At 43.5% G+C, this 25,690-nt stretch overlaps 1 protein-coding gene across 3 annotated transcripts in view; it reads left to right on the top strand.

The window, feature by feature from the left end:
* LOC144763257 (zinc finger protein 212-like) overlaps positions 1-24,780 on the top strand; it is a 111,181-nt gene extending 86,401 nt beyond the window's left edge. For all 3 annotated transcript variants that reach the window (XM_078648698.1, XM_078648697.1, XM_078648699.1), the window contains 3 exons: positions 5,137-5,247; positions 13,650-13,739; positions 23,450-24,780. In XM_078648698.1, the coding sequence (XP_078504824.1) occupies positions 5,137-5,247; positions 13,650-13,739; positions 23,450-24,075 (827 nt within the window). In that variant the 3' untranslated portion in view covers positions 24,076-24,780. The remainder of the gene's footprint in view (positions 1-5,136; positions 5,248-13,649; positions 13,740-23,449) is intronic.
* Positions 24,781-25,690: the final 910 nt, after the last annotated feature.

Genomic DNA, 25,690 nt, shown 5'->3' with positions numbered 1-25,690 from the left:
AGACCTCTGACATTAATTACCGATAAATAGATATAATTTACCTCAATTACTTGTTACAGTTATGAGAAGTCTGAAGTACATCATTCATGAGAATCAAGTGATACTACTTCAGAGGGGAGGCATAGGTAGGGTGTTTCGTGGTCAAGCTATAGCCTATATTTAAACTCGCTACAACTCTTCCTTTTGACTATATTATTATGTAAATAGTGACTACAACTCTTTAATTTATGCACATCAATACACAGGGTGTCTCAAGCCTATAAACTTGGTGGTGAGTTAAAAGTGTGTATATAATTTCTACTTTGAGCACAATCACGCCTTTATGGCACCCTATTCTTTAAATGAGTGTGTCTAAGCATGACACACTACGCTAGTACCTAAAGCTAATATTTAATATTATAATTTGTTTGGGTTGCAGCCCTGAGGAAGTCGTGGGTCAGATCAGACCAGACGAAACACGTGTTGGCTGCATATCAATTGGGATTTACAAGATAGACTGTTTCAATGAAGATTGAATTGTAACAAGTCAAGAAAGAAACAATAACAAGTTACGAAAAGAATAAACAGAACACTTGAATTGGACTTTAGAGTGCTCAATGATTTATGTTTTTTGATTTGGCTTATCTTAAGCTTGATTATCTAGTCGTGGTAACTGATTAGTCATCATTTGGAGCACCACTGATATATCTGTGATACTGCCCTGTACTTAGCTGTGCGCTCAATCCAAAACAGTTACCACACATACGTTTACATACAAAGAGCAATTATAGTGTATCATCCTTTTTTTCATCAGTTCCGAGTCCTATATTTTATACAATTGGCTACAATCTTAACAATTTCAACCCTTGCATCAAGGTATCCCATTATAGTCCTCTATATGTTTGCCAGGCCCCCCAGATTTTCTCTCCCTTCTTAGGGAACAATCTGCTTGTGTATATTGCAGCTTCCGCCTGCCAACACCAATCAAGATAGTTTTCCCACTCCTCCACAGTTGTGATTTCTGTTGCTCTCCATTTCCTTACTACATTCCACTTAGCTACTACGGCCGCTAATGTCAACCATTTCCGTACATGGCTTGGCCAATCATAATTCCCGGTTGTTGTCAGGATGAACCATTTGGATTCCAGTGGAACTTCTATACCCACCACCTCCATCATTGTAAATGTAAATGTAAATGTATTTGAGCTTGTAAAGCGCACTGCTACCCGGAGGTCTCCTGGCGCTGTATAACGCTGGGGAACCCGTCCTGGCTTTCCATGTGGGATGGTCCCTGCTGGGAGTCCCCAAGGTGGAGCCAGGCATCCCCGGCGTTGATAGGGCTGTTGTGGAGATTAGGCAAGCTAATGCCCAGAGTTGCCGAGTGGGACCCCTGATTAGAGTAGGCACCGAAGCGAGAATTATCAAGTCCGCTGACCCAAATTGAACCCTGGTGCCAGGCCGACTTCTGCTCCCGGGTCTGCCGCCTCTAACCAGTGAGCCACACTACTCCACGCTACATCATTGCTGCTGGTATTTCCCGCCAGTATTCTTATAGGATTTGGCAATCCCACAATAAATGGTAAAAGGACCCCTCGGACTTGCAACCACTATGACACGGTGTACCTTCACTGCGCCCCTGATGGTGGAGCACTGATCTAGGGTAATACACCCTATGCAATATATAAGCTGTGTTAGCCCGAATCTTGCTCGTATCAGCACTTCTCTTGGGTCATGGAGCACCTCCACCCATTCCTCTTCTTCAAAAGGACCCACATCCCTTTCCCAAGTTGTCTGGAGGGAGCCCCATGTGTCTGGGGCGTTGTTGCTTATCTTCTTGTAGATCAGGGAGATGTTTTTTTCCTGCAGTGGCTCTGTCAGTATCCTATCCTCTAACGGAGAGGCCACAGTCAGAGTCTTCGCCTCTCTGAGATATCTGCGTAGGGCTTGCCCTAACTGAATATATTTAAGCCACTCTCCCTTCCCCATATCATATTCCCCTTCCAGGTCAGCAAATGTGATATACACCCACCCCCTCCGAATGTCTCCCAGAGTCTCCAGCCCCAGTAGTTCCCATTTGGTGAACCCCCTCAGCTTGCTTATTTCCTTCAGAGAATCGCCTGCCCATAGAGGTGTCATTTCTGTGAACTTGCCCTCCCATCCCAAGTACCTTGTCGCCGCAACCCAAGACCTAATCACTGTAGTAGTATGTGGCGGAAGGTTCTACCTACTTGCCTAGTGTAAAGTACAGTCACCCATAGTCAGTCTGTCCACCCTATACGCTGGGTCATTCCTGTCCTCGAATACCCATCCATTCACGTTCACCAGCTCGGCTGCCCAATAATAACCTCGAATATCTGGTACTGCGAGTCCTCCATCATATACCACTTGTTGTAGTTTACTTGGGTCAATAAGTGGGACCGTACCACACCACAGCAATGCCCAAAACTCTGTGTTTCTCCCAGGAATTTTTAACTTTACGTTATTGCTGCTAAAAGAGAATTTGCATATTACTGAATCTCAGAGTGCACTCTTTCACACAATGATTGTGAGAGTTGACTGTTTTTGTTCAATAAGTTAGTGAAACTTGTGTATGTTATTTGTATCATGAGTTCTACTTTGTGAGGGTTCACATTGTGAGGATCTGGCCGCTTTTTTTGTTAAAAAAGGTGAAGGACATTTATTGCTCCTTTTCTAACACCACTATGTCAACTAAGAATCAAGATTTGGTCCCCAAAACTACTATGCTCCTGACACATTTTCCAGAACTTTCGATGGAGGATTTTAACAAATCTGTAGTGAAAGTTAAAACTGGCTCTCCTATCGATCCTCTACGTCCTACTCAATTTAGAGAGTCCGCTCCTGTTTGTCTTCCTCCGTTACGAGACCTTGTTAATCTATCATTATCTTCAGGTACGGTCCCGGCTATCTGGAAACAGGCTCAGGTTATTCCCATCTTAAAAAAACCGGCTCTGGATCCTCTGAAACTGGAGAACTACCGCCCCATTTCCCTCCTCCCCTGGGCTGCTAAACTGACCGAGGCCCATATCAATACCATCTTATCTAACCATCTTCACTCTGCGAATATATTAGATCCTTCGCAGAATGGGTTTCGGCCCGTTCACAGTACCGAGACTGCGCTGCTCTCTATGGTCGAACATCTCCGGTCTTTGGTAGATTCTGGTCACACGGCGGCACTGGTGCTCCTTGATCTCATTGCCGCGTTCGACACGGTCTCCCAAGCTGTTTTATTACAGCGGTTGGTTGAGGCAGGTGTCGATAATGTGGCACTTGAATGGTTTTGATCTTTTCTATCTGGTCGACCTTCAAGGTTATCTCCCCACCATTTGAATCTAGACCCTATCCCATTGACCAGGGAGTACCGCAAGGCTCGGCCCTCAGCCCCACTTTATTCAACCTTTATGTTCAGCCGCTGGCTGCTGTCGCTAAGCGTTGGAACCTTACCATGGTATCCTACGCTGACGACACGCAGCTGGCGGTTGCAATAAGTGGGGCCTCTGACCTGGAGCTTGCGAAGTTCCGTGAGGGATTCCTCTCAGTGGCCCTCTGGATGACGGATAACTACCTTCAATTGAACGCCAAAAAAACCGAGGTGCTCATTGTCGGTAAGCAGAGTCATCTCTGGGGTGATAAATGGTGGCCATCTGAGCTCGGCCCGACCCCTATTCCTGTCACCGAGGTTAAAAACCTAGGGGTCTGGCTTGATCCTCCACTTAATTTTGCTATCCATACAAAAAAAGTAGCCGCCACCTGTTTTGGCACTCTCCGTAAACTCAGATCTACCTTTCGATTCTTTGATGCTCCTACTAGACAGCTTATTGTACAAGCTACGATTTTGTCCAGATTGGACTATGCAAGCTCTCTTCTGCTTGGAGCTAATCAGGCTGAACTCTTAAGACTCCAACGCGTGCAGAACGCTGCCGCCAGGGCTCTGGTTGGCCTACCCAGATTCTGCTCAGCCAAAAAAACTATTCAGAAGCTCCATTGGCTGCCGGTGGCTCAGCGAATTAAGTTCAAGTCCCTCTGCCTTTCGTTTAAAATCCTTAAACACTCGTCTCCTCAGATCCTGGAGCACCTTATTTCTCCTTATGTTCCCACTCGTTCTCTGAAGTCCTCTAGCCTTCATTTGGCTATAGTTCCACGCTTTAAGAGGTCCAGAACCGGCGGCCGCTCCTTTCGTGTGCTTGCTGCCAGGCTGTGGAACTCCCTCCCTGTGTATATTCGTGCCATTGATAGTCTCTTGGCTTTCAGGAGAGCTATAAAAACTTTCCTTTTTCCACTGGATCTCTAAGGTTGTTGTGGTGCTTTCTTGGTATTGCTTTTGTCCGGTTTTCTGTTCTACCAGCGCCAGGACGCCCCTTTGCTGGGACATCTGTGCGCTCTATAAATACGGATAACATAACATAACATAACATACTCGTAGGGCTTTGCAGAGGACTAGATGAAGGTCAGATACGTCTTACTATCTAAAAACATACAATCTTAAGAGGTTGTACTTTCTTTTTCAGATCACCGTAAGACATGCAGGTCTGTGTTTACCATGTAGGACTGTTAGGTATGCCTGTTGTGCGTAGCTAATTTAATAAATAGAAACGTTTCTTAACTGCCAATGGAATCCTTTTGAACGATTGAGTTAAAACCTTCAAAGATCCAAACTTATGCCGAGCAGATTACAAGTAGCTTTTTGCAGTGGAGGCAAAAGTCCCTGAACTATTTTACCGGGATTTTGATTTGTGGCCTGCAGGTCATACAAGTCTTTCCAACAAAATCATTACCTCACTGAGCTATCATACTTAACATACAAATATCTGACCTACACTAACAGCAGACAAAGTAGCCCTCTGCGTTTTAAGCTGTTCTCTGAAGATTCAAACCTGTGATTCGAGATTGCACAAGGGTCTCTCCAGCAAGTGAAATAACCAAGGGGGTTTTCTTACTATTATTATACCCTGAAATTGACTGGATATAAAAATATCTCTACATCAGGCTATTCTCACATGCTGGAAATTGACAAGACACTAGCAAAAAGGTTAATTTTAATACCCAGTCTACTCTTGTGAATGAAGTTGAACATTGAAGCATTGCAGTGAATTTGTAAAAAAAATTGCTTACTGAAATAGCGTTTTATTTTTATCAAAGATTTTTCACTCAAAAATACTGCCATGTGTTTGAGAAAAGAAGAGCCAGTTTCCATTTTCATTGATCATCTTGGTGAAGAAGTCAGAAAAACCATCACCAACCCCAACACAGGTAAATCACTAATTTAGATTCAGGTTGTTTGTTATATTTTAAAATGTATAAAATATGGCAAAAATAAAATACACATTTACGATATTGTATCATGGTTTACAGTTTGCTAAGTTTACTGTTAGGTTGTTTCTCACATATTCAGTATACCAATCTAGACAAATGTCATACAATACAACAGTATCATGCAAGTTAGCTAATCTCACAGGTTTTCCACCAAAATATTGAACTAAAAATATAATCTGACGTTGATATTGTGGTCAAAATAGCATAATTATAAAGATAGTATAATCCAAAATATCAAGGTACGTTTTTTTTTCTTACTATAATTTTGAAGTTTAAAAACATGTTCACCTTATTTTTGTTTTTATGATGGTGTTTAATTGTATTGTACCATTTTCAGTTTTGTAAATATTTAGAGGGTGTTTAAGATGGCGGGCGGATCGCCCCCGCCGGCCCGGCGGATGTGATCTGCCCGACATCTCAACCTGATTTACCCCCTGCCATATTACAATGGCGGGGGGTATCGCGGCGGTCGTTCCTATGAATGGCGGTGCCTAGGCTGGCAAAGAATTGCTTTGGGGGCCCGTTGCGGGCCCGGAGGGGGGTATGGGGGGGTCTGCACTTGGAGAGTACCTATAGTATCTGCCTACATTGCCATTCACAAGGTGTCAAGCACCGCACTGTGCCTGCAACTTTGTGCATGGCAATGCACAACAAGTCACTTTGGCATTGCGGCACCCTCCTCAATGTCAAATATGCGGAATGCGACCGCAAGGGTGGCGGTCGCATCCTAATTAGTGGTGCTGGCCCGCCGCACGTATGGCAGCACCGCCTGGGTGGTCCGCCCGCCATCCTAATAACCCCCATAGTTTTTTTTTTTAAATATGCTATTGTGTATTTTATTTGGTTTGTGGGCCAACTGAGAGATTGTTGGCTGGTGGTTTTTAAATCCATTTAAATATTGTTAATACATTTTTATTTGTTGTCATAACAGTTGTTAGTTTTTTTGATACATTTTGATACATTTCAAAATTATATATAGGTTTTTAATTTCGGGGTGTGTCCTTTATTGGGGTATTGAATGGGTTGTGTTTCAAAACAAATAATATGAATTGATTTATGTTATTTCAACAAATTTAAATTATTTTATATGTTTAGATGTAAAACATTTTCATAAATTATGTATTACAAGTTTGATTTGTTGTGTTTATTCGGGTACAGGGTGAGTGGTTTCTTTATTGAAATGTATACCATTTTTGATCAAGCAGTTAACATATAATAATTATACTAATTTGAAAGTTGGCACTGATTTGTGTATTTAAAACTTAACTAATAAAAAGATTTGTAAATTGAATTTTTAAAACGTCTAAAGGGCATAGGGTATTTTTGGGTTTGGCTGAGGCGTTTTTAATTCAAAAGTTATTTAATAATAAAGTGTTGCTGGAATATGAATTAACCTTGAAAAAACAAAAGACAATATGTGTTTGGCAAATCAGGAACAGTTTATTTAATTAAACACTTCGGCTGGAAAGCATCCACAGAAATGAATCTGAGGGCTGTCTCAACATACATTTGTCTGAGTGCCAATCATATATAGTCTTTGGAGCATCAATAAACATTTTAGATCTTATTTTAGAGAAAGGAATGGGGGCCTAGTTATGGGGTGCAAATCAGACCACCTGATACTCAATACAGGTGGGTCTCCACCTTGCCTAAACACAGTGAGGGCCAATGGGTGAAATATCCAGATGTCTGGTATGTAGAGAGTGTGATTGCTACGTGTACTGTGTGTACTGTGCTCTCATTGACTTACTGCACCTCACCTCATTTGGCATCTAACTGTGTGGTGTTTTGGGACCGCGCGCACCCCTCCAGCCATGTGTCCTCAATTGGGTCTTATCTCCTGGGACCATTGTGGTATTGCTGCCTATCTCCGGGACTGATCTGGGTTTTTCCTGTTCGCGTGTTAGGTGCCACCCCACCTGTGATCTGTCAATCAGTAGCCTCAGACCTAGGTTGCAAGGCCTGCCTGATCACGTATTTCTTACTTGGGTTTGATGGAGAGGTCATCTAAGGAGATTTCGACAACAGTGGCTGTATCTCGTTTTTTTTAATATACATGTATCGTTTTGTAGATTGGCATCAATATTAATTGTAAATGGTGTGGGAGAGACCCCTCCACAAGCAATGTAGAAATGTTGGGATAGGCTCCATTTGACTAGGCAGATTTCTGTCGACAGATGGATATGCCACTCCTCTTCCAAACAGAGGGTATACAAAGATACAATAACTTTTTAAACATTGCAGGTCTTGGGATGATTTTCGTAGGAGACATCTGTAGTCTTATGGCGATCAGGGGTTTGTTTGCACATGCCAGTAAAAACACAGTCCGTGGTCTTTGACTTGCACACATGGGCCTGGTTGGGGTTCTGAAGCTAGTCTCTGCAGAGGTGGTGGTCCGCTGTAAGGGTGGTGCATTTGTGACTCGACGGCAGACATATTGGATAAGAGCTGTTGTTTGTAGGTTGGTTTAGAAAAACATGCATCCTTATGTATCATCCTAAATTAAACTTGGGGTTTCCTGTGCTATTCCTTTTTGGGGGTTTGCTCTCTTTTTTATTTTTATATGTGCAATTTTAGTGGGGTACTGGAAGGTGGACCCAATTGTGATAATTTCTCGGCAAAGTTTGGTGTCTACTCCTACTAGGCTGTCCAATCCACTCTGAATTTCAGTGGGCACCCCTTTTTGAGGAGGTTATAGAAGAATGCAACCCGGGCATGTGTTAGTCCATGGCCAAGTTTTTTCGTAAATGGATACAGCATCATCATTCTTGGTTTTGGTCAGCGTGACTGCTGGGATGAACACCATGTTGGTCTGCTCCCATTAGGCTGCTGAGCAGACTCTTGACATTGACTACTGCTAGATTTATTCCAACAGTATTTTTCTCAAAACACTAAGGGGTCTATTACGAAGGCGGGTGGATATATTCCGCCCGCCATCGCATCGGGAAATGGGACTGCCCGCTATGTGTGCGGCGGTCCCGCATATACAATTAGGATGCGCCCGCCACACTGGCGGGGGCATCCCACATTTTTTACATTGCAGCGGGTGGTGCTGTCAGCAGCACCCATCCGCTATGCAAAAAGGCATTTGTGCATTTGCATGCACAATGTGGCAGGCACCACGTCGTGCCTGCCACGTTGTGCATGCAAATGCAAGGGGGGTACCATAGGTACCCCCCACAGGCACCCCCCAACATCCTGGTGGCCCCCAACGGGCCCCGAACTGTGAACAACCCATGCCTTTCTGTGGTGGCAACGCCAACACGCAAAGGCTGCTTAAAGAGACACTGTCTGCGAAACGGAAATGTAACGTATGGGAGCCGATCTGTAAGAACATCGACGATATTCATCAATGTCAAATGAAATATTGGCAACGTTAACTTGACTTGGTGCTAGAAAATGTTTTTAATTCACTGCATGTAAATTTTGTTCACACATTAAGAAATACGCACGATAATGTAAGTAACTAGAGGGGACTACATCTCCCAGAATCTTGTGAGGCGGTAGCCCCATTAGACAGGAAATAACGTAACATGTTTTTAAACTTTAATTAACCACTTGGATGCTAAGATTTCATTTTCCCCATTATTCATGACGAGTTACCCTTGTCATTAGCATCCAATAAAGAACGAGAGTGTTCGCACCTAAAATTGACCGTGAGCAAGGTATTACGAAATACCGAAACGCGTTGGTTGTACCTGTGTTCCTGATAAAAATGGATGGAAGAATAAATTCATTTTGCCAAATGACCTGCGATAGTGTGACCCAGTTCTTTTGGAAACTTCTTTTGGAAACTAAGGATGTGATGGGATATATATATATATATATATATATATATATATATATATATATATATATATATATATGTAACAACAAAAGGTCTTGGATTACCTCTTCCACTGGTAATAAAACACTGGTACAGACCCCAAACGTGCATATTTCAATAAAGTGCTTTTACTTTGCCAATTCAGTCAGCATGACTCATTTTGGCTGTGTTTCCGCAGCCTTGATCACATGACACCGCAGAACCAAACTGGGTTTTTTATAGTGACTTTCTGAACACAAAGGTCACTTTACTCAGGGCTAACAATGGAGCTAGAAGACATACTGTAATGTTGCATGCTTAAACCCGGTTCAGCTCTTTTTCGTACTCTGTAAAAATAAATACTAAATAGTAAATAGATATTAAATACCTTAAAATACGTAAAAACAAGTTTAGCACAATATAAAAGGTGCCTATTAGATAAACATTGTTGACTAATTTAAAGCCAAGTGGCTACAACTGTGCCTCATGTTATATGAGAGAATCTTAGCTCGACAGGAAGAGCTTATCATAATGAGACCGTATATGTCTGAACAAAGTGCAAGTGCAAAAAAACAAGATATTTTATGTTTTGTGGAAAAGTGCAGAATTATCCTGAAAAACAGATATTAAAATCATATCTATTTCAGGATATAAAAGAAGAATTAAAAGGCGAAAGGCCGATACTCATAAAATTATTCTACTCACTAGAGTGCAAGTGCGTTAAAATCATCAATTTCATTACAGTAGAAATACTCAATCAGTGGATGAATCCTTTTAACCACATCTCATATAGAAAACAGTCTAACCCATAAAATATCCTGCGTGAGCCATCCGGGTAACAAGCTTACATTGTATTACCATGATTGCTAACGTATCTCATAGTGTTCATATATCACTCTTAGTTAAAACAACAATTGAAGATGAGAAAAACGGAAAGAGTGTTAAGAGTAGCCCAAAGAAAACTCCTAAAAACCTAGCATAGGTACTCGTCATCTCCACGACCCAAACCTAGGTTTAAATCACGGTAACAAAAGTCCCATACCAGTCTTCAAGGAAGGCCCAAAATGGCTGCTTAACCGCAGTTCCATCTTCGGGGGGGGGGGGGGGGGGGGGGGGGGGGGGGGGGGGGGGGGTGTGTGTGTGTGTGTGTGTGTGTGTGTGTGTGTGTGTGTGTGTGTGTGTGTGTGTGTGTGTGTGTGTGTGTGTGTGTGTGTGTGTGTGTGTGTGTGTGTGTGTGTGTGTGTGTGTGTGTGTGTGTGTGTGTGTGTGTGTGTGTGTGTGTGTGTGTGTGTGTGTGTGTGTGTGTGTGTGTGTGTGTGTGTGTGTGTGTGTGTGTGTGTGTGTGTGTGTGTGTGTGTGTGTGTGTGTGTGTGTGTGTGTGTGTGTGTGTGTGTGTGTGTGTGTGTGTGTGTGTGTGTGTGTGTGTGTGTGTGTGTGTGTGTGTGTGTGTGTGTGTGTGTGTGTGTGTGTGTGTGTGTGTGTGTGTGTGTGTGTGTGTGTGTGTGTGTGTGTGTGTGTGTGTGTGTGTGTGTGTGTGTGTGTGTGTGTGTGTGTGTGTGTGTGTGTGTGTGTGTGTGTGTGTGTGTGTGTGTGTGTGTGTGTGTGTGTGTGTGTGTGTGTGTGTGTGTGTGTGTGTGTGTGTGTGTGTGTGTGTGTGTGTGTGTGTGTGTGTGTGTGTGTGTGTATATATATATATATATTTTTTGGTGGTTGATAGTCCATCATACAACCATCTCACATATACAGACAGTTTGCTGAATCTGAAGACAGTTTATTCATTATTCCTGAACATGGTGAAAAGAATGCTATCCCAATAGGTTCCACACATTTAATTGAATTCCACAATATTTTGTTAACTTTGCTATATTAAGCAGCTGTGTTTTTTTTATTTTATTTTTTTATCCTCATATGCCTCTCCTCACCCCATGCCATCGCGATTCCACCCTGGGGTAATTTCATCTCATATGGTAGAAATAGTGCTGTTGGGAGCAAGTGTATCACGCTCACCCTTCCTCCATTAAGCAAACCTTCCGCCGAGATTCTGGAGCGGCTTAATCATAGGATTTTTTTGTTCTATTTCACATAAATCTTAGTCCCCCTACCATCACCCATATTGTTGTAAGAACGGAGTCCAAAATCTGTATCTCTTCTCGTTCCGACCAACCATATCAAGCTTTGCTATAGCTCTCATAGCTCTTAACCAGTTCAAGTCTGATGGAGGGGCAACAGATACCCACATCCTACAAATTTCCCTCCAAGCCACCAGTATGCCAAAAAACACCAGCTTTGCTTTGTCATTAAGGCCCTTACCTTGTAAGTCAGCTCTTCCCGTCATAACAAGTTCAGGGCTTACCTCCAGTTGTTGGCCCAATACGGCAGACAAGCACATACTCACTGCTTTCCAGAAGTCCTCTATCGCAGGGCATGTATCAAACATGTGCAAGTCATCTTCATTCGGGGCACTACATTTGGAACACCTCACTGTTCCGCCATCCTTGAATTTCGCCAATTTTTTTGGTGACCAATACGCCCTGTGGAGAGTGAACAAGTGGTTTCTCCTTAAATTCGCAGGTTTTACCACCTTGTAAAGAATCATCATAGATACTTGCCATTGGTCTTCAGTCGCAATCCTCGGCAAGCACTCTCCCCACATGGTCTCAGGCAATGTAAAAGGTCCATCTTCTATCTCCACTATTGACCAATACCACATCGCCACTTCTTTTTTGATTGAGGTCTCCAAAGCTAGCTTTTCTTCAAAAACATTGTAGTGCCCGATAGAATTCTCCTTTCGGACAGCCCAACTTTGTATCTGAAGATATTTAAACTTAGAGAACTTATGGCCCCACTTGTTTTCACAGTACCTCCACGGTGCTAAGCTACCTTCTAAAAACAGCTCCCCCCATCTCTGAGGGCCCTCTGTTTTTAATGACCTTGCCAATGCATCCTCGGACCAGCTCGGAGCTCCTGGTGTATTCCAAATCGGTGCCATTGCGCTAAAATATGGTATCTTTGTTGCCCTCCTGACTCTGTACCATAACATTGCTAGGTCTTTCAGAACCTTTAGCCTTATTTTTTTTAAGTACTTCGGGTAGTACTTCGGGTCGGCAAACTTGTACATAAAACCATTCTGATCGATTCTTTCGGTTCTAAGCAGTGCTGACATTAGTGTGCCAATGGATGAACTCCCTGGAGTACCCAAAAGCATTCTGCAGTTCCTCAACAAAAAAGCCCAAGAGTAGATCTCGAAATCCGGAGCTGCCAGGCCTCCTTTCAAAAGCTTCCTCCTAATCTTTTTCCAAGATAAACGAGATCCTTTGGATGCCCAAATAAAAGACCCAATCTCACTTTGCAGCTTTATGATCCCCTCCTTCTCAAACAAGAGTGGTATAGAGTCAAAAAGAAAGGTTATCTTCGGTAAAACCATCATTTTCACAAAGTTAACTCGACCATATAATGTTAGCGGAAGGTGCATCCAGCCTTTCATAGCCTGGGAGATTTCTTTCCTAACTTTATCAAAATTTACTTTTGTTAGTTCCTTTATGTCTTGTGTTATTCGGACCCCCAAATATCTTATCTCTGTTTTGCATGCTATATCGTCTGCATTTAGGTTCCAGGAAATGATCTCAGTTTTGTCCCTATTTAAACGATATCCAGAGACCTCCCCGAATTTCTTCGTTATAGTATCTATACAGCTCAATGATTGATGTAGTTTAGGGGTTAAAATAACGATATCGTCCGCATATAGCCCGATCTTTCTGGCCCACCCCTGAAATTCAAAAGATGGAATCAACTCTGCCTCTCTAATTCGACACGCTAAAGGTTCTATATAAAGATCGAACAAGAGAGGAGATAAGGGGCATCCCTGCCTTGTGCCCCTCATTACTTTTATTGGCGAGGTTAATGTCCCATTTACTAATACCCTCGAGGTAGGTGACTGATATAGCTGAGCCAGGACTGTACCAAAATTAACCCCCATATGTAGATGTGCTATTAAGGCTTTCAAATAGACCCAGTTAACACGATCAAACGCCTTGGCGGCATCCAAAGCAACTACCGACAAGGGGAGATTTTGCGTAACTGCTACATCTATACTACTTATAAGGGAAAAAGTTAACTCCTTTAGATACCTGCCTTTAATAAAGCCCTTTTGATCTCTGTGTATAAGGTATGGGGCAACTCTGGCCAACCTATCTGCCAGGATCTTAGTAAACAGCTTGTAATCACTATTTAAAAGCGAAATCGGCCTATATGAATCCATATATTTCGGTGATTTCCCAGGTTTAGGAATAACTATGATATTTGCCTCATTCCATGATTCAAGCAGCTGTTTTTTTCTTAATTTTGATGTCGATAGTTGCATGAGAGAAATCCACGTAAGTGATGCTTTCAACCACTGACAAGGCCTTTTGTTCATTTCAGAATCCTTATCTCCATTAGGAACACAAAAGGCTGAACAAAAGTGTTTGTTTCTGTATGTTTCAAGATTGTACTTGAATATCTTTTTTAATAACACAACATTTTATTGATCCACTAGTTGCTTCTTTACGCATAAAGGATGAGGAGGAGAGATATTCATTGGAGCATCAGACTGGAAGGAGAATTAAAATCATCAGTGCACCCTTAGGTGAGAAATATAATTTAGTTGCTGAGAACTGCTGTAGTTATCCATGCACATGGCTATATACTCAGTGAAACACATTTAATGTAATTGCTAACGTGTATTTCTTTATTCTCAACTGTGACAAAACTCCTAGGCAAATCCAAGTAATTCCTCTTTGTCTCTGGGGCTGTAGAGTGCCATGCCCTTGTAATACGGGGTTTTCAGTACCCACCTTTATACTCCCCAACAATAAATGAGAGGACCAACCTTATCAATAACCTTAACTCCTCACTGTTAGCCTCAGTTCCAAGAATACGAGTGGCAAGTGTAACATATTTCATATCCTGCATGTGGTTAAAGTACAACTGTATCGCTCATGAAGATATCTTCTTACAGAACAACTCTAAGTTACAAAAAAAATCCATGAAATAAAAATCCGGCTTAGTCTTGAAGAGTGTAAAACAGAAGTCTTTATCAAAGTGGTAAAAACAAATACTTGTTAGGTTGAAAGAGCAAGGAAGGGATACCGTGCAAATTCCTGGAAACCGATGATTGACAAAAAGAGAAAAATATAAAAGGATTATTGTAGTGGGCCTGATTCTCATTCCTTTTTAGATTCTCAATCCTTTTTACATCCTCAAGCTTATGCAAACAGATAAAAGGGTCATCTAGAACCAGAAATGATTGACCTTGAGTCATAGAATTAGGATGTGTGACTATTTTGGGTAGCAGATGGAACTTAAAAGTACAAAACATTTGGCAGGTAGCCTGAACTTTGTGGATATTAACAAACATAGTAATTGCTTTTTGCAACCCTTAACGGTGGAGATATGACATAAACACCAGAGCTGACCAGCTTTGGAACTTGGGAATCTGGTTTCTATCCCGGAATTGGCTCAACATTCTGTGACCCTGGAACAATCACTTAATCTCCCTGTGCTTTAAAAAAAAAATCCGACCTGCATAATGTAATCTGGTGCTCATGTAATGCACTCTGATGCCTGTGGGACACGTTTGCACTGCATAAGACTGGAAAAAACACCTGTACATTTAATGCCAAAATGTTTGGAGAAAGTGAGCATTTAGATTAGGATGGTGTATCAAATGACTTCTCTTACTACAGTCATTGGTTCAAAGAAGCAATGTTGCATTGTGCTGGTGGACATTGATAATTGATGCTTACCCAAAACTCGATTCTTAAAGAGGTACTGCCCTCAAAGAAGACATTTTAAAAACATCAAACCATCTTGTTGGCTATCCACGTGTTTTTTCAACTGCATCCTTTTCTGACTTTACATCTGACTTCTTCCTCTATTTATGCTTCTGTGCTCTGTGACCCAGCTGGTTCAATTGCCTTGCACAGGCCCTGTCCAGGAGACAGTTTTCTGCACACCTGGTGAGGTGCATGACCAACTCACAGGTTTAGGAACAAAGGCAATTGCCGCAGAGTGAGGTGTGACCTCCTCTCCCACAAAGGCCACTGGGGGAGTTAGCCCAAAGTGTGGCCTTCAAAGGGGAAACCGCTTGTGATAACACTCCAGAGCAGGCTTAGTTTGTTTCATGTAGGCAAGTTGGAGACCGGGCCAGAGAAAGAAAACCCGTCTCTAAACTGGTTTTCCCATGGGCGTGTTTGCATTAGGTAGCCACATCTCTTGGGTGGGCTACCAAGCTCCTCGCAGTCAAGAGAAGGTCTTGACATCTTGAGAGTGGCAAGAATATTGCACTTTAAGATTGCCAAATGCCACACATCACCAGAACTTTGTCACCAAAAAAGAGGGAAACTACTATCCCATTGGCTAGTGACTGCGGTGTCCCCTCTGGGCACTTTCCCAATATAAAATGGGCACCTGTGGCACCTGCACCTTAGTATATGTTGGATTTGGAGAAGGGACCAAAGAAGGGCTGCTCTGCTGCCCTTGAAACTGTGCAGAGGGAGCCTGCACCGTCGGAAGGACTTTACCCGCTGCACTTTGGCCTAATGAAGTTTAGGCTCTGCCTATGGCTCCTGGCTCAGGTAAAAGTTGATCCCCGGCCCCACATTGAAGGAGTGACTCCCAAGGGCCAGTCAGCTGGCCCCCCTGGAGCAGCACCAAAGCTGAAGGAGCCAAAATCGGCAAGACAGTAGCCACTTCTGAGGAATCGCCGCTAATCTCAGGGCACCACAAGAGACTAATCCACAGTAACCAAAAGTTATCTCTGAGTCTGCTGGACCCGGTAGTGCTGTGGGATTCCGTATTCATCACCCAAGAGGAACACTAGCTCGAACCAAGGATATTTGTTGTGTCGCGAGATCGGTACAACACCACAGCTCTCCTACTGTCACAAAAATGACGTTGTGCAACCCCGAGTGCCATGGTCAAAGTCGCCCCACCTCACCCATGACCGAGGAATCACCCGCACTCTCCCCTGTCGACCGCACAGCACCAGGAGCATCTTTGAGTATCTTTTCAACCTACATCCCCAGCATCAGTACCACTGCACTGTTGTCTAAGGCGGTTGTCTTCTAAATGCTGAAAACTGGACTAAAAAGGCTCTGGTGGAAGGTAACTGTCAGAAGTAACCTTACTAGACTCCTAGTCCTCCCCCTATAGGATTTGGTCCCCCAAGTCAGGTCAGAGTTGCTGAACTAATTGTTTAAACTTTTCAAGAGTTTTCGAAGTTTCTGTTGACCAATGCTTTGTTGTGGTTAATATAAAAGTGATTTAAAACTTGAAAAATCGACTTCTCTGGAACCCTATGGTGCATTTTGATGATCATGGACTCTGAAAATTCATAAAAATATGCTCTATGTTTAGCATTGGTGTTGTGTCCAGGTTCCTAGTACATTTATTCAGATTGCGGTCCTTAACCCATTTAGTGCGGAGCAAAATACGCCGCGCTGGGGGCATTTTATTGCGCGGGCGGGACCGCGTCGGCCAACAGACGTGCGCAGCACTACCGAGGTGGTGCTTGCGACGGCAGTTGGCCGACGCCAGCAGCGAAGGGGTTAAAACAGTTAGAAACAATATTTTTGTTTAAAACATCTTCATAATCATGGTATTTTATCTGCTACTTCTTTCTAATACAACTACACCTTAATAATTTATTTAAAATGTAACCCTTCCAATAAAACTATACACTTTCAGCATTTTTTAGACTTTCCTTATTCGCCTTTAAAGAAATTCTATAGAGCAGGTGACATCAAAAACTTCCAGTCTAGATCAAAAAAATCTGAGCCTTTTGAAACTCCATCACTCCATATTTGGAAAAAAGTTTTAAAACGTTATGACGCTCATATCTGATAAATAATCAATTAAAATGTGCACATTTGAGCATTTCATACCTAATCTACTACTACAAGAACCATCAGAATCCTTTAGCGCTTTAGCTATCTCATGATGGGAATACAAGGGATGAACTCCAATTTGAAATTTGAACATTTCCTGCCTCATAACCATGTTTGCTAGTGTCGTAAAATAGAGGAGGGAGACACAGTCCTGCCAGGTCTCCCAACATAGGAGTGTGGACTTCTTTGTGTTTTTAGCATATATATTATTTCTAGCTCTGGAAATAGGTTCAGTTGTGGCACATAAATCATTTTTGGACCGTTCTACTGGGCGAACCTACTTGAGGTGGCCCAATGAATACAGACTTTGTATCTCTGATAATATATATCGTACATTTTCATCCCATTTCTGTTCACTCAGGACCCTGTTTCTAGCCTCATGACCTGGACCATAAAGGATCTGGGCAGATGCAATATAATTTTTAGACCCTGCCCTTCAATTCTATACCAATTCCTAGTCCCTGTTAGATACACAATTTCTGCGCCACATAGCCATTTTGTCTGTACCAATGCTTTATACGCTGTCAAGACTGGGGCTAACCTAGGTCCCTATTAGAATTCCCAAGATAGGTACCGCAGGCCAAGCAGGGACCTGTGAGCCCCAACATTAGGGAAAAGACAGGTCGCCTCCAGAGATAGTCCCCGCTCCACCCCCTTGGTACCTTTGGAACGAGCAGCCAGGCTTATCTTCAGGGCTTAATGTGTAAAGTATTTGCAATTACGCTCACAGCAATCCAATGATGACACCACAAATAGACTCCACACGAGTTTCATAGAACACAAGTATATGTTTATAAAACAATATACGATGCGACCACACAATACTAAACCAACATATGCGTCGGGGTAATGTTCCCCCGGCCTATTAATATTGAGCTAAACTAAACAATCCTACGTAATCCTAATGTCGTAATATGCAGTTCAACATGTAACAGTCAGGTACTTCACAACATAAGAATGATGCGGATCGTAATACTGTTATCTGGCGATTTGTACTGTCACTGTAATGCAATGTGTAAAGCAACAACGTGGTAAACTGTTATGCCCCCGTAATGCAATGCTTACAGTCCCCTTCCAGGTACTCTGGTGGGGAAAGAGCAATGCAACGTGTAATACAGATATCAGGAAATTCTAATGCGAAACTAATTCAATGTGGAACACATATATCCGGGAGTTCGGCATGCAACACTAATGCAATGTGTAATATGGCAATCCGGCAGATAGTGGTGGAGGATTCAGACAAGGCGTAACACATCTATCAGGCAGTTTGTTATGCAAACCTAGTGCAATGTGTAACACACCTATCAGGCAGTTCGTTAGGCAAATTAATACAATGGGCAATTCGACAAAACAGGCAGCCCGTTGTGCAGAAATAAAGCAATGCGTTACACAATCATCAGATACTCCGCTACGCAGAAGTTATGCAATGCATAAGTTACTCCAGCACCGTTCACGGGGCCTCCGGCGGTCTCTCCGCCACTCGTGCTGGCTTGCGGTTAGTCTCCGGCCACAGTTGCCCCCCCACATGGGTAAGATAGAACACAGTAACTGCAGCTTCGCACTCGGTGCTGCCACTCCCATGGCACATGGGCCTCAACCCGAGCAGAAGCAGAGGCTCGCACTGCAGAACAGAGAGAGAGGCCAAGAGGGTCTCCCTCCGAACTCACGCCCCGCCCCAGGAGTTGAAACACGTTACCTGGGGGGCGGGAACCGACTCCCCTCTCCTCGTCCAGCGACTTGGGCCTCCGATGCAATCTCTGACTTTCCGGGCTATGGGAAGATCCCAGGCTACACACTACACCCGCACTCAGAGTCACTAAGACTCACGGGAACTCCAGGTGCGCATTAACCAGACCACTCCTCACGAGGGTCTCAGGCTACGCATGACACACGCAGCGTCGCTGAGACAAACTTGATTTTCTTGTGCCCACGATTACAAGGCACAACCTTCGCAGGTCTCAGGTAGTAGAAAGCTCAAGCACTCTGCATCGCTGAGACACACTTTATCCTCTGGTGCCCCTGATCACAGGGCACCTCTTGCGCAGGTCTCAGGCAGTAGAAGGTACAAGCACACAGCGTCGCTTGAGACACACTTTATGTTCTGGTGCCCCCGATCACAGGGCACCTCCAGCGAGGGTCTCAGGCTGCGAACAGCACACGCACACATCGTCGCTGAGGCACACTCGCTCTTCTGGCGTGCACGATCACGGGCCAATCCACCCGTAAATCTCAGGCTGCCCCCAAGCACATGCCCACAGTGGCACTGAGACTTACTTGGCTCCTCGATACACACGTTCACAGGACGATCCTCACGAAGGACTCAGGCTAGACAGAGCACACGCACACCACGTCTCTGAGTCTCGTTTGGAACTCCCGGTGCTCAAGATCACAGGGCACAACTTGTGAAGGTCTCAGGCCTCAGGCTAGACAGAGCACACGCACCCACGGCATATCTGAGAGTCTTCTCTGGAAACTTTTGTGTTTCTGTGTTTCCAAACAGCGAGCCAGCGCACCTCAGGCCCTTGGGGATACTTACTTTAGGACACAGCACACAACAAAGTCCTTCAAGCAAGAGGACACATCACACAGCAAAGTCCCTACAGCCTTTTCTTGGTTAAAACAGCAAACTGCAGGCCAGACCTAGATCTCGCAGCAAGAGCAGTCCTATCCAGCAGTCTATTCAGTTGTTTCTTCCTTGGCAAAGGTTCCTTTTGATCCATGTTAGACCTGGTATCATAGGTGTGAGTCTCCCTTCCATTTTGTACTGATTCCCTCCTCTGTTTTTGATCTGTTTTGCTGGTTAGATGCTTTGGGCACTGTGCCACTGCTATTTATTGCCACAGTGCAAGTGCTCCCTATGTTAAATTGATGTATTGATTAGTGACTCCATGATTGGGTTATTTGATTTACTTGTCAGACCCTAGTACAGTGCACCATGTGTGCCCAGGGCTTAAAAATCAAATGCTGCTGGTGAGCTTGCAGCACTGGCTGTGCCGCCAGCAGAAGCAACTTGTAAAGTGTGTCTCAGGCCTGCCATTGCAGGGCCTGTATGCAGTCTAGTACTGCCATGTCGACTTGGTAAGTGCACCCACTTGCCAGTCCCTAAACCTTCCCTTTTCTTCATATCAGACACCCCTAAAGTAGGCCCAAGGGCAGGATGCATTGTAAGTTTAAGGTAGGACATGCCCTGATGTGTGTGACATGTCCTAATAGGGAATTACAGCCATTTTCGTTTTTCACTATTTCAAGGCTACCTGTTCCCCATAGGCCAGAATGGGCAGTTTGATTATAACATCTTATAATCCTATCTGACTCAGGGAACTAGGTAGAAATTCGAGTTTAGTATACCTGAACGAACTCAGCATGATAAAATACTTCTTTTAGTGAAGTTGATTTTACCATTCTGTGTTTGAAAATACCACTTTTAGAAAGTATCTATTTTCTTGCCTAACTATCCAAGCCTGCCTCTGCTAGGCTGTGTGTTCCTTGTCTGGAGTTTGAGTGACAGGGGCTGGGGGAATCCAGGAGACAGGGTGAGTCAGCACAGGCTGAATAGAGAGATCTGCATGTAGATGGGTGGGAGGAGTTGCACCTGGGACCTGAATAGGGCTGTACCTTCCCTCCACAATGCTGGCTCCACCTCCTGTGGTATGTCTGATGTCCCTGGCCTACACTGTGAAAGGAAAGAAGGAGTCTTGTCAACAAAGTGCTCCAGGACTGACCAGCACTGGTTTGGACTATGCAAAGGCCTCTCTGCCTTCAGAGAACAAAGAGAATATGAGTATAAATATGGGGACCCAGACCCCAAGACTTTAGATCACTTCTGGAACAACAAGACAAACCATTGCCAAGGAGAAGAACCAAGGAAGCTGCAGGAGTTTGGACTGCCCCTTGCCAGTGTGCTGTGTTGATGGGTTGGCCTGCAGTGGTTTCTTTATTGCCAAGGAAAAGAGAAGGAACTTTCAAAGAACTTTCATAATCTTGCAGAATATTACTCCAAGGGCCTGAACTTGTGCTTGCCTCCTGCTGAAGTCTCAGGGACAAAAGACTTAGCCACCAGCTCCCCTCTGAATTTTCTTCCTGGGAATTCTGTCTGCAGAAGCCTGCGTGTCGCTGGGAGCTAAAAGCGCGGCGCATCGAGAAGAAGCGTTTCACAGTCATAGCTGTTGCCGTCGCATCGCCGGAGAAGCGTGTCACCACCGCAGAGGTCGCCGCTGCATCACCAGAGAAGCATGCCTTTGTTAAAGCTGTTAACTGACGCATCACCGGAGAAGCGTGTCACCACCGCAAGGCCGCCGTCGCATCATCGGAGAAGCGTGTCGCAGGGCATATCGCAGCTCCAAAGTTACAGAGTTCTCTGCACGGAAACCGGGCGTGCACGCATCGTCTTCACATCGCATCAAGGGTGCCATCTTATCGCACCGGATTGTCGCATTGTATCGAGGCGCCTACTTGCCGCCTCGTAACCGGGCTGCAGTACGAGAATCTACGCATCACCTCCTCTCCAGTAAGGATCAAGACGCAATCCCCTACTTTGCGCAAACATTGAGGCACGATGCATCATCTCCCCTGAAGCAAGGAACCGACGCGTCTCCCACTCTGCGAGCCTTTTGTTTGTTTTGCATCCAGGTACTTTTGTGAGAACTGTGTCTCATTTATCATCAACTTGAACTAAGTGTAATCCCCTTTCCCTGACTTAGAACAAGGGTCCCTATAAAGGTGTATACCATTGACAACTAGAGACCCCCTGTTCTAACAATCCACGAAGTAGCTCCAGTCTTGTTCACACTTGATCAAACCATTCTCCAAAGTTCGGAGGCTTCAGCTCGCATAGTTATACCCCTCAATGGCTTTGAAGTCTTTGTGTTACAGGGGGCACTGACCCTTGCTCAAACCAGTTCTGGGTGCCTCCCTACCAGTGACACCATCTACCTTTGATTAGTGGGGGTCTGGATTCTCAATCACTCAGCAGGAGATGGGACAATTGTTTTATCACACCAGCCCAGGCCTCTTCACCTCTAGGCCTACTCCTCCCCCTACACACTCCAGATGCAGGTCAGCTTGTGCTGTCTCACCTCCTCCCCTGGGTCAAGACATTCCCCAGATCCTATCGCTTTCAAATCCAGCCAGTCAATCCACAACCAGGCAGAGACACACAGAAATATTTAAAGCACAAAAACCCAGCCACTTCTGAAAGAGTGGCTTACAAACACATAATGCAAAAATCATTTTTATAAAAAGTTGTAGTATTGCAGGGTGAGTTCAGGCATACTAAACCTCACCTTTCCATCTTAAGCCTTTGGGAAGATAGGCTGCTAAACACATTACACAACTTTTCCATTCTATTATAATGGGCAAGATGGCCTTTCAGCAGTGAAAATGAAATGGAGATTATTTCACTGCCAGGACATGATACACACCTTGGTACATGTCCCACCTTTCACCTGCACTGTACCCTGTCCAGGGGGTACCCTAGACCTGCCATAGGGGTGCCTGATGTGTATGGAAAGGGAAGGGCAGAGTCTGGTAAGTGCGTGCACTTACCAGAGCAAAATGGCAGTTTAGGAAACGGCGCGCAGGCCCTGCAATGGCAGGCCTGAGTTCCCTCCTGAAGGCTACTTGAGTGGATGGCACAATAAGTGCTGCAAGCCCACAGTAGCATTTGCATTACTAGCCCTGGCACACATAGTGCACTTTATTAGGGACTTTACTAGTGAAGCAAACCTACCAATAATCTCCATTACACTCTACACAGGGAGCACTTGCACTTTGACAGTGTTTAGCAGTGGCAAAGTGTCCAAAGCATCTAAGTTGGCAACACATGTCAGAAAAAAGGTCTAGGGGAAAAGCAAAAAGTTTACGGAACTTTAGCTAAAAAAGGGCCAAGTCCACAGTCCCCCATACTCTTTCCTGAATTTACTAAGTACCACAATTGTTCACTGGGCATTAGCTTTAATTACTTCCAAATGGGTCATCTAGCTTAACTTTGAAGTAAAATGCATACCCAGATAACGATACATTGTCAATTCGTCTATCCTTCTCTTCCCCAGATACCGTTTATATTCCTTCTTTCTGTCCCCAAAAAACAGGATTTTCGTTTTTTCTATATTGACAGCTTATTGGTGCTTCAGCATCTGAATTCGGCCTCCTTTAAGAGGGTGTTGGCAGTGCCTCAGAAGAAACTTTCACTGTTGCAGAAGCAAGAAACAAGGAATTACCAATATCCTTTCCATAGCAACACCATGCCTATAATGTGTGGGCTTTCATTTTGCTCTTCTATAGCCAACTTGCAGTTAAAACTATCTTCACTAAAAAGCTGCCCAATGTTATGTTGAACTTGATATCTCATAGTAAAATGAGCAATTACAGTTTATGTAGAAACCTTATTTTTTTCTCTTTACTTCAACAGATAATGTTAACATGATCAACGAATGGAAAGACGAAGGCATTGAAAAAAGCACTAAAAGAAAAAAATACAGAGCTCATTTAGGAAAACTCAAAATATGGGCGATGGACCCTGAGAAGGAAACAAATTGTAGAAGTCATCTGTGGCCAGGAAGTGATGAGAAACTACAAGGAATTGGATGTAGTTCCAATAATCCAGCACAATCAGTTTTACCTCATGAAAGTGACCACATAGAACTACCGGACAACTATGTTGAACACGAGGACAACTATGTTGAACACGAGAGCAATATTGGGAATATAAATCCCCTTATATACCAACACGAGATAACACAAAAGAAGACACGGTATTTGTGTGCTATATGCAGGAAAAGCTTCAGTGCAAAGACGAGTGTTGCTAGGCATCAAAGAACGCATACAGGAGAGAGACCTTTTCAATGTGCTGTATGTGGGAAACGTTTCATTCAGAATGGAGATCTGATTAGACACCGGAGATCACATTCTGGAGAAAGGCCTTACCATTGCACTTATTGTGGGAAACGATTCAGTCAGAAGTGGCACCTTGGGTCACACCAGAGGATGCATGGGATCCTTTCTAAAAAGAAACCCATTTTACAGGTGTTATCTTGAAAGAATGATTGTAAATTTAAGGAGATAGACGACCCAGATGTACTAAACATAAGTGTGTAAAACTTTCTTGAAGGACATTAGAATACAGACCAAGTAACATATCAATGCATTTGTGTTTTTTTAAACAAGTTATTTGGATAAAAGGCACATCAGAGTAATCTGAGAAAACATGAGTCAGAATTTATCATTATAAATACATTGATTCAATATTGCCACTGAACTAGTCCCCATTGCATTTACATAAAGAAGAAACATATTCCCACCCAAGATTTAGATATCGCTTAACCTAACATTTAAAGAGCTAAATAAATGGAAGAAATGTGTTAAAAAAAAACAATGATTGCTAACAGTTGTGCTGCTTCCCTAGATTTGTATTTCATCTCATCATTTTCATTACTGAATAAACATGTATTGACAATGATTGCAATTTCAAATTATCACAAGTGGTAATAAATAGAATGCCTTAAGCAGAGAAAATAAACTATTTCTGTACAGTGAGTGCGAAAGAACTACTTCAAATTATACAATTAATCAATGTGATTTGTAGTAAAAAAGAGATTAGAGAAAGTAATTAAAAACAGTCTTGATATTTGTGTTTTTTTGTACTATGTTGGGCTACCTTAAATAAATCTTTGTCACAACTCTCAAACAGTAGCACGTGTGACACACACACACAAATCCAAATAAAAACAGAGTCCTCCCACATCCAGATCATCATCATTTTCAATTTTACTGTACAGAGTCCATACCATTGTTTGATGTGCATTACTATCATTATTCTTTTTTTTCATATCTACAAAATAGATAGGCTTTCCTGTTTTCAGTGTTTATTTTTTATAGAGTATAGTGGTGTTTTCCAAACCGTTTGAAATCAAATATGTGCTTATTTGTGTTTATTTAGCTGTCTAACCCCAAAAAATAGGGAAAAAAACTATGGGGTATATTTACAAAGAAATGGCCCGGCACTGCCCTCACTTTAGCTGTGCCGCTGTTAGACCTGGCATCATTGGCGTGAGTCTCCCTTCCATTTTTGACGGATTGCCTCCTCTGTTTTGATATGTTTTTGCAGGTTATATGCTTTGAGCACTGTGCAACTGCTAACCCAAGATTGATACCATCCTGGCATGGGAACCCCCAAAGGACTCACGGGGTACTACAGGAGGTTTTCAAAGGGTATGGCAACATTGTTGCACCCTTGACTGAGCTGACTTCCAGGAAGCAGCCCAAGAAAGTGAACTGGACTGACACCTGTCGGAAGGCTTTTGACCCCCTGAAGACTGCTATGTGCACAGCACCTGTGCTTCAGGCGCCCAACTTCTCAAAAGAATTCATTGTTCAGACAGACGCTTCAGAGCATGGTGTGGGGGCTGTTCTATCACAGATTAATGAAGAGGGCCTAGACCAATCTGTAGCCTTCATCAGTAGGAGGTTTCTTCCAGGGGGACAGAGGTGGCGTGCAATTGAGCGTGAGGCATTTGCTGTGGTCTTGGCACTGAAGAAGTTGAGACCGTACTTGTTTGGGACTCACTTCCTGGTTCAGACCGACCACAGGCCCCTCAGATGGCTGATGTAGATTAGGGGTGAGAATCCAAAGTTGTTGAGGTGTTCCATTTCC

This window comes from Lissotriton helveticus, chromosome 6 (genome assembly GCF_964261635.1).
Source record: "Lissotriton helveticus chromosome 6, aLisHel1.1, whole genome shotgun sequence".
NCBI lineage: Eukaryota > Metazoa > Chordata > Amphibia > Caudata > Salamandridae > Lissotriton > Lissotriton helveticus.
The sequence above is the reverse complement of the archived record's forward strand: the minus strand, read 5'-3'. Positions and strand labels throughout refer to the sequence as shown.